The sequence below is a fragment of the Triturus cristatus genome, chromosome 2_1, assembly GCF_964204655.1.
Source record: "Triturus cristatus chromosome 2_1, aTriCri1.1, whole genome shotgun sequence".
NCBI classification, from domain to species: domain Eukaryota; kingdom Metazoa; phylum Chordata; class Amphibia; order Caudata; family Salamandridae; genus Triturus; species Triturus cristatus.
Window position 1 is genome coordinate 591,754,854 of NC_140581.1, and position 16,287 is coordinate 591,771,140.

Sequence of the window (16,287 nt, forward strand, 5' to 3'; positions counted from 1 at the left end):
ACTGAATTCATTGAATATGAAATATAGAAATTTAAGAAAATCCTGCTTAGGCCAATACAAGTCTTACTGTCTCTATTATAAATATGTATCTATTAGAAATAGAAATGCTGGACCTTTAGATGTTTTGAGGAAAAGCAGAATTATTCGGTTTGACACAGGAGAACGGCCACTAAAATGAATGCAGCCTGAACGGTTGAATCAGGAGCTAGCGTCAAAGACCTAACCTATAAGGTACTGGAAGACATCGTCCCCAAAGATTTCCCATTCTAAACAAAGATCTGGAATTCCGAATGATCCCATTAGTTGCACAACCAAGTAATCCCCCAGAAGGGCAATCCACCATTGCCAAGCGTCCTCTATTGTCCCCAACCCCCATCATCCACACACTAGTCGTGTTCTCAATGGCTATACTGTGAGCTCAGGTGATGTTACTCTTGCCCCACCAACACGTATCCCCCAAGTTATAGCCCATAAGCAGCCCTCACCAGAATTTCCACCCCAGTGTCAATTTGAAGGGCCACCCCCCAAGGTGATCATTAACCCTCTACCCTGTATAAACTTACCCCCAGAAGCGGCCCCATACGTAATTATACTCACGGGGGTCCCGGAGTTGAAGCCAGATCGTACAGAGGCCTACGACGAACTCAAGAACAAAACCATGTTCTGGCTGAACAAGAATAGGCCGCTAACAGGGAATGATCAGGGGGAAATTCTGTTTGTCCGAAGGGTGAACTGGTTGGGGAACAGGTCAAAGGATGCTACCGGCGACTGTGTGGTGGTAAATTTTAGGAACCAGCGCGTAGTCGACCAAATATTAAGCTGGGGACCGGTTAGCCAATCAAGTAATATCAGATCTTTGCCCCTGAGCTTTTTCTACCCAAGGGGAACTCCGTGTTTCGGTCCAGGCCCCGGATTACGAAGCAGAAGTGATAGCCCTTTGGGTGGGAAGGGTTTCTGCCGTCCAATGCCATATGCTTCCCTTAGAAATCAGGGAACACTTAGCCTGAGGAACAGATTTGACCCCCTTATGTCTTTAGAGGAGCAGGACTGACTAAAGAGCAATAGAACCCTTCCCACGAATCGACTCTGTGAAAAGGGTTGTTCCCCTAATATCTCCCAGACTGTAACTTTATCTCACCACCCCGCATTGAATGTGCCCACCAGCTATGTTGTGGAGTCCCCGGATGGGACTCTTATGGATTGTGTTGCGGTCCCCCCTGTTTCAGGAAATCCCCCTGGATTACCGGTTAAGTCATCAGGGAGTGAGGAAGTAGCGGGGCTGAATCATATCTTCCTGCACCCTCAGCGACCAGAGAATTTATATAATCTGCCCAGGTCTAACGAGGACTCAAAAGGTGAAAGGCTAGAGGACAATAACCTAGCTACACTATATCCAAGAGAGACACAAACGCAGGAGGGGCTAAAACTGGTATCATGGAATATAGCAGGACTATCAGCAAAATTTGATAACCAGGAATGGAGTAAGTATATCACCAGATTTCAGGTAATTTGTTTGCAGGAAACCTGGGCGATAGACTGTAGCCCCTTTCATCTAGCGGGGTACAAGTGTTTTCCTGTCCCTGCACAGAAGTCAACCTCGGGAAGAGCTATGGGAGGACTTTTTATATTTGGAGATCTGCAGCTGGAAGGAGTATGGACCAACCTAAATTGGCCCACAAATAATATTCAGGCCCTAGGGTTCCACACAAATGGGCTAAATGTGATTTTGATTAATGTGTATAACGCAGTGGCAGTCAAGGGGAAGGGCTCTACAATAAGTGAATTAGATAAGCGATTAAGCGCAGAGACAGCCTAGAGGAAGGGAGCGGTGGCGCCGTTAGTGGTTTTAGCGGGTGATTTTAATTGCCACCTGTGCCCCAACCTGATCCCTATTAATGAGGACTGGTCTAGTTGCACGTTGGAGGAAGGTCCGCACTTTCAGCACTCCGGTGAGGGGATGGAATTGGATAGGGTCCTGAAAAGTCAGGCCCTAGTACACACTATAGACCTTGTGGCTATAAGAAGTGGAGGGGAGGTCATTCCAACATTCAAGGGAGGAGGGTGTCGCTCTTTCATAGACTACGTTGTGGTCTCCAGTCTATTTAAGGACTGGATAAGAGGGGCAGAGATCGAATGGAGTATATTCAGTGATCACAACCCCCTAGTGCTGGAGATAGAGGACCTGTCCCCCAGAAGTGCTAGGAGAGGTGTAGGGGTAGCCAGTATTGAGAGGGTAACGGATCAGGGAAGGCGACTTAGATGGACCAAAGTGGACGGGGACGCTTTTTACAAATCCCTAATGGAGACAGGGAATGAAGTGATTGGGGCGTGCCTTGACCTTTCGGTGGAGGGACCTGCCGTTGTCAAAGCATTTGAGGAAGTGGCGCATCTAATAGATGGGCTACTAAAGACCACTAAGCAAGGGAGAGTAAACGCCACCCCCAGATGGTTCGACAAAGATTGTTCCCGGGCACAGAAAGAGCTAAAATCTAGCTTGAAAACTGTACCCCGGGACAAGTCACGCATTGCACTGTCTAGGATCACATACAAAAAGGCGATTAAACGCAGGAAATATTCCCTCCAATCACAAGCCTGGGAAGATTTAAGGGCCGCAGCAGATAGAAGGGACATAACTGCGTTCTGGAAAATAATAAATAACCCATGTTTTCAGGACACTAATGCCCTAGAAATTGGTACCACCATTTTGCCAGAACAATGGTATGATCATTTTAAAAGTTTATATAACCACACCGCTGAGAATAATAAGGATGATGGGAAGGGACCCCGGTGGGTTACCACGATTGAATTTTCTCTGGAGGAAGTGGTAGCGGGTATCCAGGGCTTAAAGCAAAACAAAGCGCCAGGACCAGATGGTATCCCACCAGACCTTTATTTAAGCAAGGTGGAGCTGTGGGCCCCTATTCTCACAAGGGTGATAAATGCGGCGGTCGCAACCGGCCTCCCGCGTTCATGGTCATCGGCAACAATAGTCCCCATCTTTAAAAAAGGGAACAGGGATAACCCCCAGTGCTAACGCCCCATATCTTTGATCGATGTGACGGCCAAAGTGTTGGGACGAGTGGTCCTCAACCACCTTACGGACTGGGCCAACGAACATCAAATCATCACAGATACTCACTACAGGTTCAGGGCAGGGAGATCAACAATGGACCAGTGCCTGAACCTCTATCTATTGGTGGCAAAATATACTCTAGCTAGCAATGAGGCTATACATCTTGGGTTTATGGACCTCACTGCAGCTTTTGACCACATCAATAGAGAGAAGCTGTGGGCCTTGATGTCCAGATTAGGGGTCGATCAGGGCCTGGTTAACATCCTGAGAGCATTGCACTGGAACACCACTGCCAAAGAGCGTTTTAATTTGGAAGGGGGCACTACGGCACCTTTTGCTTGCAATAGTGGGGTCAGACAGGGATGTATTATGGCCCCGTTTTTGTTTTCCCTATATATTAATAATTTAGACCAGGCACTAGGTAAATTAAAAGTAGATTCTCCTCGTGTAGGTTCCCGCCCTGTCCCTGTGTTGTTGTACGCAGATGATGCAGTTCTTTTAGCCCGCACCCCCAAGGGACTTCAGCACCTGATAGACGGGTTTGTCAGTTTTATGGAATCCTTAGACTTGTCGGCAAACCTGACTAAGTCCTATGTCATGTTGGCTGGAACCAAACCCTGTAAGAAGTTCTCATTAAATAGGCACACACAAACTAGGGCAGGTACAGACCTTCCCCTACCTTGGCTTGTTATTCGATGGGCTTTTAAATTTAAATTTTTTTATTGAAGAGCGGTGTTCCAAATTAGTGGCCTCGACGGGGCCGATCATGAATTATGGACGCAGGCTGGGCCGGTGGTCGCCAGAACAAGTTATGAACTTGTACAGCTCAATCTGTTGCTCAAAAGTGGTATATGGGTCTGAAGTTTGGGGTTTTGTTAGCACTCAGCAGTTACAGACAGAGGAGAATAAATATTTGAGAAAGGTGCTCAAAACCCCACAAAGTACTCCCGCTTACATTATTCATGAAGAACTAGGAAGGGTATACATTGAGGACCTGATAAAGGTCAGACCTCTTATGGCCTGGCTAAAGATTTGGTCCAATACCGAGGCAGACCTGAGCAGACAAATTATTAGAGACTGTACAGAAAGGGACAAAGGAATGAGTATTCCCTGGCTAACATACGTGAAGTCCACACTTGAGGGAATTGGTTGTAAGGATCTTTTTACCAATCCAACGGAAATTATCCCCCAAGATACATTGAGAGTCAAAAAGAAATTGCTGGACCTGGTAGCCTCACGTAGAGCGGCTGCGGAAGAAAGTAAAACCTCAGTCTGTGCTCATTGAATGGTATAAACAGAGGAAGGAATGGAACCTTATCTCGCACTTATGTATAACGCCCAGGATAGATTTTTAATCACTCGTTTTAGGCTCAACCTTTTACACCACCTATTGGCTGATCCACCAGGTTTTACTTCAACCGTTGAGCAGAAGGGTTCCTGCGGCTGCGACAAGAGGTCTCCGCAGGATACCCTTCATTTTGTACTATTATGCCCATTTTATGTTTTACCTAGGGGTAGCTTTTTAGTAGGAATTTTAAATCAGGCAAAGTTTAAACATGCCAAGGTTGCCTTATTATTCTTGCAAAGGGCTAATGATCCTCATACACTGCTTTGCATAATGAATTTCATTAAGGTTGATTTAAGGTTAAGGAACTCAAGAGGGCGGTGTTGAATGAATTTTTTGGCCAATTGTCTCCAACCATGTGTTATGAACTGTATTTTACTGATTTGAACTGTATATGTACTTTTATGGTACTTTTTAAGTACCGAATAAAGGACTATTGATTGATTGATTGATTGATTTATTAACACAGAAGAAAAAGTTTGTTGAACATGTCAACACACCACAGTTTGTATTATTGTGATTTACAATATATGTATTTACACAGGGAAGCCTGGGAAGGTAACTTAGTCCTTCATGCTGGCCATTTATTACCCCCCGTACTTCTGAGGTCTGATTTGGAAAACAAGGTCAACTCACAGCAATTTGTGGGCATGAGGCTTCTCACTGAGGGAGGGCCAGGGCCGGCTTTACCTCTGTTGGTTGACAGTGTGACAATCATTGTTGGGGCTGTTCATTGATTCCCTCACTATCACCCTCCAACAGTGCCCCTCATCTCTCCATGGTGCCTCTTTCACATGTATTTAATTTGTTTTATAGTGCCTCTCATACCAATGTATGGTGTCAGGGCAGTTTACATCACACACACATACAGAGACAATGAATCATATGTGTGTAAATCAGTGTGTAGAAAATGTTACATAAGACAAAGGGGAACCATAAAGTGTAGGAGTCAGGTGTCATCCATATTGGTAAACATTTTTTAGAGTGCTTGGTCTGGAAAAGCACAAACTCAAGATTAAAACATACCACAGTGGTTGGGGTTGGCTTTACTAATTAGAACTTATTTCTACCTCAACAAACCATTTTTAGCAACACTAGGAGAAGGAAAGACTAGGAAAAAGCATAACTTTCTAACCCGTAAGATGAAGTTTGCATTCAGGTCTTTGTTGGCAGTTTATAGATTACTGTGCTATGATACGATTGTAGCTGAAGAACTGCAAGTAACAAAAGGATCTCGTGACAAAAGCAATACCCACTGAGCTATTCCATAAAATACTGTTCTCTGGACTGCATGGTACATGTTCTTTGCAGCAGGCGTATTAAACTTCTGCACTACTTTAGATGAGCCTAAACTGCCACTAGACAAACCTTCAATCTCTCTCCAGCAGGAATATTAATCACAGATATCTTGACACTTTTATGGTTGCATGAAAACTGCTGGATGTACAAGGAGCTCTGCAGCAGAGATTTTAAACTCATAACAAATTTCAAAACAGTGCTGCAAAACCAGCCCCCGGTACACAAAATCAGCCCCCCATCCTTCCAGCCTCCCGGGATAACACCCGATGCCCAGTATGGCCTGTCTGGCCTTGGTAAGCAGATATCTATGCGAAGACTTTGAATCTGAACAATAAATTGTAAGTACTATGTCTCTGGTTCTCCTGGTTCTTAACTGTGCAGAAATTACAGTTTGTGGTCATCTGAAATAGTTAACATGTTAGTACGACAAAAGACCTTTGACTTCCCTATGGTTTCTCAGCGAAACTTAGCTAAGTTAATTCCATGGAGCTCTTGATCAGATTTGGTATTCCAGCCGGGTCATTTCTTGTTGATATACAGCAACTGGAGCATTGTGGAGCTAGGAAGAGGGAGGAGTGTAACAAGAAAGCGTGTGGGGCATAAAACATATTTAAAATGAGAAGCGGGATCGGGAGTGAGACAGGGAGTGCTCAGGAGCAGGCAAGGGAGAGAGGAGTGAAAAGAAAGTATGAGGAGGGGAAACACATGAACAAGTCAGGAAGAGAGCAAGGAGAAAAATGCAATCTAAAGGAGTGCTGAAAGCAAAACAAATAACAGTCCCATCAGTTTAGCAGTGGAAGGATACAACTCATCCAGTCAGAACACCCTGAGACCGGAATGCTCTTGTGCAGGACAAACATAGGAATAGTGAGGAAAGCCATTGAATCAAGAGCAGACACCTGAGAAAGACAACAAAGCCATGCAAATATGAGCAAACAGTGGACACAAAGTTCAATCTATATATATTATCTATTGGAAAGACTAGGCCTTAAAGACAGAAAACTAAACCTTCTCTGTAGCAGAGGCCTAAATAGATATCTAGGTTTTTTAATCTGACTGAAAGTTCCATATAACCAAATCCTCAACTCTTCCTCAAGCTCAGTTCAAGACAAAGACTCCGGAGCATGAAATATAGGAGTTGAAGCAAGGGGTGTGCATGCTTGCCTGAGGATCCTCATCACTTTCTTCCTTCAGCCATACAAAGAGGGACACTTGAAGTGGATAACAAAGCCAAGCTTGCATCCTTGAAAGTAAAGTATTTTATATCATAATACTAATAAACACTGTGAGCAGTCACCACCATCTTAAAAGCATCCCCAAAGAGACTGAGAAAGAACTGAACATGGGAGCTATCCAGTATTTGTAGAATAGAGATGGAGTGCCATTAGGCAAGCCAAAAGATGTTGCACGCCACTAAAATACATGAAGAAAATCCTGGGAAACTGCATCGAGGCTAATGAACTGCCTGCACGTTTTGAGTATTGCATAATTCTTTCAGGAGACTCCCTGGACAGCTAATAGGCTATGTATGTTTCTGTCCAAATTATCAGATCTTTAGATTTTATTCAGGGAATCGGTTTGTATTCCTGCCCAGGAGTCTAATGGGTCTTCACTGTAGGGGGGATGTGGGTGGACCTTTTATTGTAAATTAATATGAATTAGTATGGTATTTAAAAATATGTGCTGGATAGTTTTCCTAGCCTTAAAACCCATCATTTCACAATAAATCTAATTTGTCCCAAGTCGATGCGGTTGGGACATGAAAGTTCACTTGTCTTAACTTCAGGAATTACTGTACTAATGCTTCTCTGAAAAACGACGTTCCACTCTTCTCCATAGTTCCGTTTTAGGTTCCAGTTCTCTGTCACGTTGCTCGCAAGAATTTTAGGGCCAGATTTACGACCATTGAAAATTGCAACTCACAAATTGCAGCAAATTGTGAGCCGCGATTTTAGGTTCAATATTGGGATAATACGTGTGAGAGCCTTTGTCACACTTGTATTTCTATGCCATCAGCTAACTTTTGTTATTTTTTTAAAAGCTCATCATTTTCTATATTGCTATAGGCTTTTACAATTGATCATTTTTGTTAAGGAGTTCTTAGATTAATATTTTAAAGGGCTTTTGTAAAACATTTTGGGTAGCATATATAGCTGTCCTGTACATATTATTGTATTACTATTATTTTTCTCAAGTGTTATAGCTTCTCCATAGTTTTCGTCTTTTACGTTGAAACAATTTTTAGTGTCCTCACTTTATACCTTCAAGTATGCTTACTACTCTATATTAGAAATATAATGCAGGAGTTAAAAGGAACTTTGCTCCATGCAAGTCAATCGTTAGGCACTCTTTCGGTTTGTTCCATGACATGTGCTGTCTAGTCTTACATCACTTGTATTTTAGCAAAGTTCACAAGACCGTATTTTTGTTATAATGAAGCATCGGTCTTCAGGATGAATTCCAGATGTAATTTGCCAGGGGGGTCTCATAGTTTTTAAATTTAAGTTTGGCATGATTATGTATCTAATGGTATATTTACCATATCCCTCCTGTTAGAAATGAGGGTCTCCAGTTGGTAAGGGTTTGCACCTTTGTCGAAATAGGGACCATTCTTCCTAGTCAGGGTAAGGGGAAAACACTCCTAAAATAAGCCCTGCTCACCCCCTGGGTAACTTGGCATGGGAAGACAGGCTTATCTCAGAGGCAGTATGTAAAACATGTGTGCATGTATGCAGTAACACAGTAAAAGCACTACAAATGGACACCACACCAGTTTAGAAAAATAATCAAAAGTTTATCTAAATCAACAAGACCAAATATGACAAGAATCCAACATACAATGCTGTAAAAATAGTTACTTTGAAAGATAACCCTTAAATTGCAGAAATAGCTGAAAAACACACTTCTTCAAAATCGGTAGCTCTGTCCGGGGTTACCACGATGCTGAAAACAACAGAGTCTAACAGTTCTAGCCGACCGCGTCAGTAGGGGTCAACTAAAGCGTTGGCAGACTCGTAGACAGTACCTTTCTCGTTGCGGCCGATCCTGTTGGTATGAGTCGGTCGGGGCAACTATTGCGGGTGCAGTGAAGTGAAGCGGTGCAGCGTACGATGCCCTCACAGTACGGTGCAGTCAGCAGCTCGGTGACGGTCGTCCAATAGCATTGGTGAGGCCAAGGCTTGTGATGCAGAGTGAGGAAGTGCTCGATGAGGTGCTGGCAGATCACAAAGCAGGTGAAGGAGCCGGTCGGTGTTCGGGTTGGGCAGCGAGGCGTTGCAGAGTGCGGTGCCCACAAGTTGCGGTGCAAGCAACGGCTCAGAGTCGATCGCCCAGTGGCATCAGTGAGACCAAGGATGCTGTCTGAAGTGCGGCAGTGCCTTCTGTGATGCCTTCAGGACATGGAACCGGCAATGGACTCGGTGACAGAGTCGACTGCTCTTTTCTTCTGCGTCGACTGAAACCAGCGGTTTCAGAGACGGTGCCCAGAAGGACGGTGAAGTCTTTGCTGTCCTGAGACTTCTTGAACAGGGGGCACGCTCTACTTCCAAGCCCTTGGAGATACTTTCTCAAGCAGGATACACACAGGCTTGACAGAAACAGCTACTGCAGGCCAACCCCAGACAGCACACAGCACAGGGGCAGTACCCCTTCTCCAGTTTCTTCCAGCTCTTCTCCTTGGCAGAGGTTCTTCTTGAAGTCCAAAAGTGATCTAAAAGTCTGGGGTCTGGACCCCAATTTTCATAGCACAAATTTCTTTGTTCTCTGGCGGTAGAGAAGCTCTTTGGTGAGTCAAAACCAGTTCTGTCCTCTCTGGTGCAGCTTCTTGGCAGGAGGTGGAGACAGCATTGTCCAAAGCAAACCAGGCCCATTCAGGTGTAAAGGAATTCTCCTCCCCCTACTCTAAATGCAGCCCAGGTCTATTCAGCCCAGCCCGGACTCATTCAGGGAAGGCAGGACACACATCAAGCCTCCCAGAGGCAGTGTGAGAGAATGCACATCCCTAGCCCCTGTCACTCCAAAGCCAGACAGTCAATCCACAAACCAGCAGATGCACAGAGGATGGCTAAGCAAGAAAATACCCACTTTCTAAAAGGGTTATTTTCAAACACACAATATGCAAATCATCTTTACTAAAAGATGCATTTTTATATTCTGAGTTCAGGCACACTAAACTCCATCTTCCTATCTTGTCCCAATGGGAAGTTATATTTATAAGATGTTATAAATAAACTTTCATTCTATCCTACATGACAGATGGCCTTTCAATTGTAAAAAACGACATACACTGTATTTCACTATCAGGACTATCAGGACATGTCACACACCTCAGTACATGTCTCACCTTTCACATACACTGCACCCTGCCCATGGGCCAACCTTGGGCTTACCTTAGGGGTGTCTTACATGTAAGAAAAGGGCAAGGTTAGGGCTGGCAAGTGGGTGCCCTTGCCAGGTCGACATGGCAGTACCAGACTGTGCACAGACACTACAGTGGCAGGTCTGAGATACATTTACAGGTTGCTTATGTGGGTGGCACAATCAGTGCTGCAGGCCCACTAGCAGCATTTGATTTACAGGCCCGGGGCACACACAGTGCACTGTATTAGGGACTTAAAATATACCAATCATGGATTCACCAATCCATAAACACAATTCTACAGGGAGAGCACCTTCACTTTAGCACTTATCAGAAGTCCAAAAAGCAAACAATCTGGGAATAAAGCCGCTGGAAAAGCCAGCTCTAACACCTCCTGTAACAAAACCACATCCTATTGCACTAGGTAGGATTTCCTTAAACTTTCTTTTACGGATCCATTTATGTAACAATTGTTTTGGGTTGCTTGTTTTATTTTACTGATATGCACGGTGTATTAACAAATGATGGGAAGTAGTGCAGTCCATCCTAATTAAATCTTCTGTAACTATGTCCTTTTGTTGCAGGTGAGGTCATATCAGCTCTAAGTGATGCCCGCCTTCTAAAGAATACTGTGGTTGTGTTTAGCTCAGATCATGGAGAGCTGGCAATGGAGCATCGGCAGTTTTATAAAATGAGCATGTACGAAGGGAGCTCCCACGTTCCTCTGCTAATGATGGGGCCGAATATTAGACCCGGAAAGCACGTACCAAACGTCGTATCACTTGTGGACATTTACCCTACTGTACTTGGTAAGCATGGAAACATGTCTCACAAACAGGTCTTCTTTAGCTATATTGTCATGTGCCTTGACGTGTTAATGCAACGTAAGGGGTATCGGAGCCTGACGTCCAGCTTTAAAAGTACAAAGGGGCTCAAACACAAAAGAGGCACTTGCACCCAACGTCCTTACTCCTGCTATAGATGTATAACGTATGCACGAGTAAGATAAGTTAAGTTCACTATGAAAAATAATAGTGCAGTTTGCTTCAACCAGTTACATTACGAAGAACTGGACGTACAGTGGAATGACCTACGAGTTGGCCTGAGTGGCACTGCTGTAAACAATAGTCTACACCGGGTGGGGGCCCCTAGAGCCAGCTAGAGCAGACATGGGAAACGGTGATTCGGAAGGCTCTTCGAAGGCCTCTGTTTCTTGTTTCCGCTAAGCCCAGGTGCCATAGTTGAGGTGACTTCAGCCCTCCATCAAGTTATCTCTTTCTTGCATTGGAATATTGTGTTCGTTATAGTGTCTCTCTGCTCTGACCTTAGCCCAGAGACAGGAAGTAGTTTTTATCAGTAACCCAGAGATAGCCTGGGGCAAAGGGGTTCTATGGGGAAAAACACAGAAAGAGACTGGCTGGGGCTGATAAAGAGAATTTATTGAAGTTCAAAGTGAAATAGAAGACCGGAATGAAAGGAAGCAAAATATATTTATAGAGGGTGGAGGGTAGAGAGAAAAGAAAGGCATAGAAAGGAGGATTGGGAAATTTAAAAAACGTACAGTATGGTTCTTGGAAATGGTAAATAAATATAAAGCCAGATATACAGATCAAAGAAAGGACTGAAAAGAAGCTGGGGGACGTGAGTTACACAAAAAAAGAAGGCAATCAAAATTGAGAAACAACAGAGAGAGGGGGTAGAAAATTAGAGGAAGAAAGGAAAAGATAAAAGAGAGCGAGAAGGTCGAAAATTTTAAGTGGAGAAAAAAGAGTAAAGTAAGGAGACCTGAACTTGGACTTGGACTGGGACTGAAACAAGGCCCTGATTCAGGACATCGGAGTCACTATTAACTCTAGCTTTAGCCTATTGTAACTCCAGTTACTCTACACTGGCTTGGATACTTAAAGTGCGGCCCCTGGTCAACAGCAGCACTGTGCTCCTGTTTTCTCAACTCAGCAAAAACATTGAGAAAGAAGTTTAATAAACAGATATGTCTTTATTTAAAGGTTAATTGAAGTTAATGAAAGGAAGTTATCCTGCATTGTCTTTAGAAAGAACACCTTTATTTTTAAAGGCACCTTACAGCAAAGTATAAAAATAGGATAAGGTCTCTTCAAAATTAAAAAAGTCTATTTCCTTATGCAGAAGCGTTTCACCTTAGTACATCACATTATATCAGTGCATTGAGAAGTGAGTGTTAGTAAAGCTATTTATTCTCTCCCCTCCCCCCAACCTGATAACTATATCAGTAGTGAACTAGGATGCAAGTCTGCTAAGTGCACTCTTTGGGCTGGGTTCATATTATACTTGAACATTATAGTTAATTTAATGATACACAGGAGAAGGTTTTGGACAATTCGCATCCTGAAGTCATGTATTTAAAAGTACTTTTATATCTGATAATGAAGAAAAAGGAGGGGAACTGAAATTAAATAATTGCTTAGGATCACAAAATTTGGTAAAGTGGGGAAGCTGGGATTAATCCAGGTTTTCTGGGTTCACATTGTGCAATTTAGCCACTAGCTTTTTATTCTTCGCTTCACCTACACCCACCTTACTGGCACCGCCCCCTGAAAACCCCTGCTCCTGACTTCCACCCTGCTGGCATCAATGTGGCCCTCAGTCACATCACAGAAAAATTTTTTTTTGCCCCCTGGGAAGATGTTTATGAGTACCCATGCTCTACAGGGTGTATTGGATATGGGTTCTATGAAATGGTGAAGAAAGCCAATGCTAAATGAAGGAGGTACAATAGTCAGAAATCCACCTTCATACACTGTCTGGGAATTTTCAGTGATACTGCCCTGTAAAATGGTGTAAGTGCATTTCGCAAATGATAGGAGTAGGGGTCGAAATGCCACCAAAACAGCTGCACTGGTAATATAGGGGAGCAGGAACTGTTCAGATGCCAAACAACATTTAGTAATATGTAGTGTGGTGGGAGCTCAGATGGATATTGATCAAAGGAGGGGAAACCAATAGCACAAGATGTGAAGACATAGACGTGGACTGGTGCATGGCTACAGAGGAAGGCTTGCACGGGAGAATGTGGGGTCTCTAAACAACTTGAAAAGTTATGGGGCAATGAATTAGAGTCTTACTGAAATTACACAGTGTACTGTACTTCCCCCTTTGGTAAAGTAGCAGTCCTTTATGATAAGGTTCATAATCACCATTTTCATTCTGCATTGTCTTCTCTCCTCTGTTGTCCTCGTGAACCATATTACAGAAGTGTATTTGGTACAATTCTATTTCTACAAAATCAAGGCTTTCTGCAGTCCCCTTTAAAAATATATTCCTCTTGCAAACCTGGCTGCTGGCACAGTAATCTCAAAGGTGTCATTGATTCCAGCTTCTGTTAGAGAACAATTTTGCTAAGTTTTAGGTAGGGGCAACAGAGACATGTTTTTAATCATTTTTTAGGTGAACTGTTTATCTCTATTGTGAAATATTTCACCATGGTGGATTTTCTTTCAGACATAGCTGGGATCCATGTACCTCGAAACCTCAGCGGCATGTCCTTGATGCCTTTGTTGAGTGATAAATACAACAACAAAGTCTCCAGTCAATTTCATCCTAACTGGGCGCTCAGTGAGTTCCATGGCTGCAACGTGAATGCGTCAGCGTACATGCTCCGTACTGGTCAGTGGAAGTACATTGCATATGCAGATGGTAACTCGGTGCCTCCACAACTGTTTGGTAAGCTAGCCAGTTTTGCCTACATTTGTGAATAACTTGAAGCACACCTTTACATGCATTCTTTCTTCCCCCATATGTAAATCAGAATCAGTGGCATACTTGAATTCTTGATGGTACGAAGAGTGAGCCTTGTGATAAACATCTGGATGAATTTCAAGGACATCGATTCAACAACGTACTTGAGGTAGTAGGAGTGAGATCATGAACCAAATGGTGAGTGATCTCACTTGAAGTTATCCCGTCAGAGTTTTCAACTTTGAACGTAGTCTCTGAAATGGAAGTCAGAACATTCCAATGAGACAAAATCCAGTGCTGTGTGCTGGAGAGTGTCCCTCAAAGTTGTATATGTCATCTTTGAGCTCCTGTTGAGCTCCTTGGTTTTTAATGTCAAAATCTACAAAAAGGCCAAATCCTGATTTCGTATCTGCAGTGGATGCTTCGCTGCTTGCATAGGTTTGCTGGCTCACAATGGTCCCCGATTTTACCTTTGGGATGAGTCACTTCTTTAGGGCTCACAATCCTGTGGGGCAAGGCTGGCAGCTATAGCTGGACAGGGCTCCACAAGAGCAGATTTCTTCTCATAGATGTCATGCTGAACCAGTTTTTAGTACAGAAAAAAGCTCAGAGTGGGATGAACCAGCCTTGCGTGCAAACTTCCAATGCAAGCCACAGCACTTTAGAGGTCCCCTGGAGGTGGACAAATTGAGTGACGGGCCAAATTAGAGATTGACTGACAGAGTACAGTCCGTCAAGGTGGCAAAGGACATTATTGCCACCACCCTGACAGATTACCGTCCATCAACTTTAGAGATGACCACCGGCCCAACGATCCTCTGGATGTTAAAAGGAACCACCATGATGGCAATTCCATCAAAGGTACAAAACATTTGGTGGACAGCCACCATTGGTTTTGGCAGCCATCCGCTAAACTGTAAAAATAAAAAACTCCCAATGAGGGAGTTTGTTTCTGAAAAACAAAAACTAATGACCGCCCACACCCTGGGAGTTTTCTCAGATGGTGTGGGGGTCATTACTATTTTTTCTGTCCCGCACCACCAGGTTATTCCTGATGGTGAGGGACAGAAACAAATCCCGCTCACTACCCTAAATAGGGTGGACAGTATAATGCCCTTCCTCCGATACCCCCTAATCTGTGGGACGAGCAGATAAAGATTTCCATTTACAGAACCAGCATGGGCTTTGTCCACAGACATCTTGTGGTCTTCCAGTCTGTAAAGGAAGAAGGCAGACTATGAGTTTAGAGTCTGCGACTGAGTACCCTTTCTGCCAAACTGTATCTTCCCCTAAGTCCCTATATTTTCAAAGTGCTTTTGGACAGTCTTGCAGTCCCTAGTTCCTCAGGGCAGACTTCTAGCATGTCTCGCTCCAGCCATGTCTCCTATAGGTTACAATCCTCTATGGTCAGCTGTGTTCTCTTTGATTCAGGAGTTCTTTTATCTTTTGTGTCACTAAACTAGGAAAAAAGTAGGCTAACCACTTGACCTGTGGAGAGCAGTTCCAGTTCCTGGGTGCCAGCAGGAATTAGGAATCCTAAAGTGAGTCCTCTTCATTCTGCAGGAGTTAGGAGTCTTTTTCCAACATGACTGCTTTCATCAACTGAAGTATTCCCAGCCCAAGAATCTTCTGAGGAAGTGCCAGATTTAATCTGTTCACTAACCTGTGCACTAGGCACCTACTGGAGAAATTGAAACAATTTTCTTGCATTTCCTCCCACCTGAAAGTATGATAAGTAGTAGAACTCGGTTAACTTTCATGCAAATACCTTCAACAGAGGGGGTAAAGAATCACGGGAGACTCAAATTTGTTCGTCGCATATTCTCTAATCATAACATCTACATAGCAACTACTGGACAGGGAAACATCCTTTACCACGTAGTCATTACCAGGATCTGCCTTTACAACGCAGTCATTACCCCCGACTGCGACATTACCACGCATTCCTTTAGCATGCAAGTCGTTACAATGACTTGCTTTAGGGAGCGCGTTGTTGGACTGGTGTCGGATTGTAAGTTCAACACCTTCCCTACTGTTGCGTAGACTGGGGTTGGAATAGTAAGATGTACTATTCTAAAGTCCAGCGCCACCCCTAAGGCAAGTTGTAACAACTTGTGTGGTAAAGGAACACATGGTAACATCGCAGTCGGGGTAGAGACTGCATTGTAAAGGCATAAGCAGTTTTGTCATACATCCACTGGACATATGTTAGCCTTTATTCCTAACTGTTAAGTAGAGGCTCACTTGTGGGACGTCAGAACAGGGTTTACATGGGTTATTGCTGATGCAGTGCATTTTTAAAAAGTTACTTTTCCACCTGAGTTTTAAAACATCTGATTTCACACTTAAATTAAATTGTTTATATTAAGGAAGAAATAACTTTGAAGCATTTTTGTTGCATTTTCCCCAGTAGAGATAGGAAATAAAGACCTTCAACCAGTGTTCTTCAAACGTTTTAATGCCGCCACCCCGTGGAAAAATAAAATTAATCTGCCCCTC

General features: G+C 43.6%; 1 protein-coding gene across 1 annotated transcript in view; it reads left to right on the forward strand.

Annotated features, from left to right (window-relative positions):
* ARSK (arylsulfatase family member K) overlaps window positions 1-16,287 on the forward strand; it is a 567,335-nt gene that overhangs the window by 219,561 nt on the left and 331,487 nt on the right. The window contains exons 6-7 of the mRNA XM_085632496.1: window positions 10,659-10,883; window positions 13,552-13,773. Of these exons, the coding sequence (XP_085488622.1) occupies window positions 10,659-10,883; window positions 13,552-13,773 (447 nt within the window). The remainder of the gene's footprint in view (window positions 1-10,658; window positions 10,884-13,551; window positions 13,774-16,287) is intronic.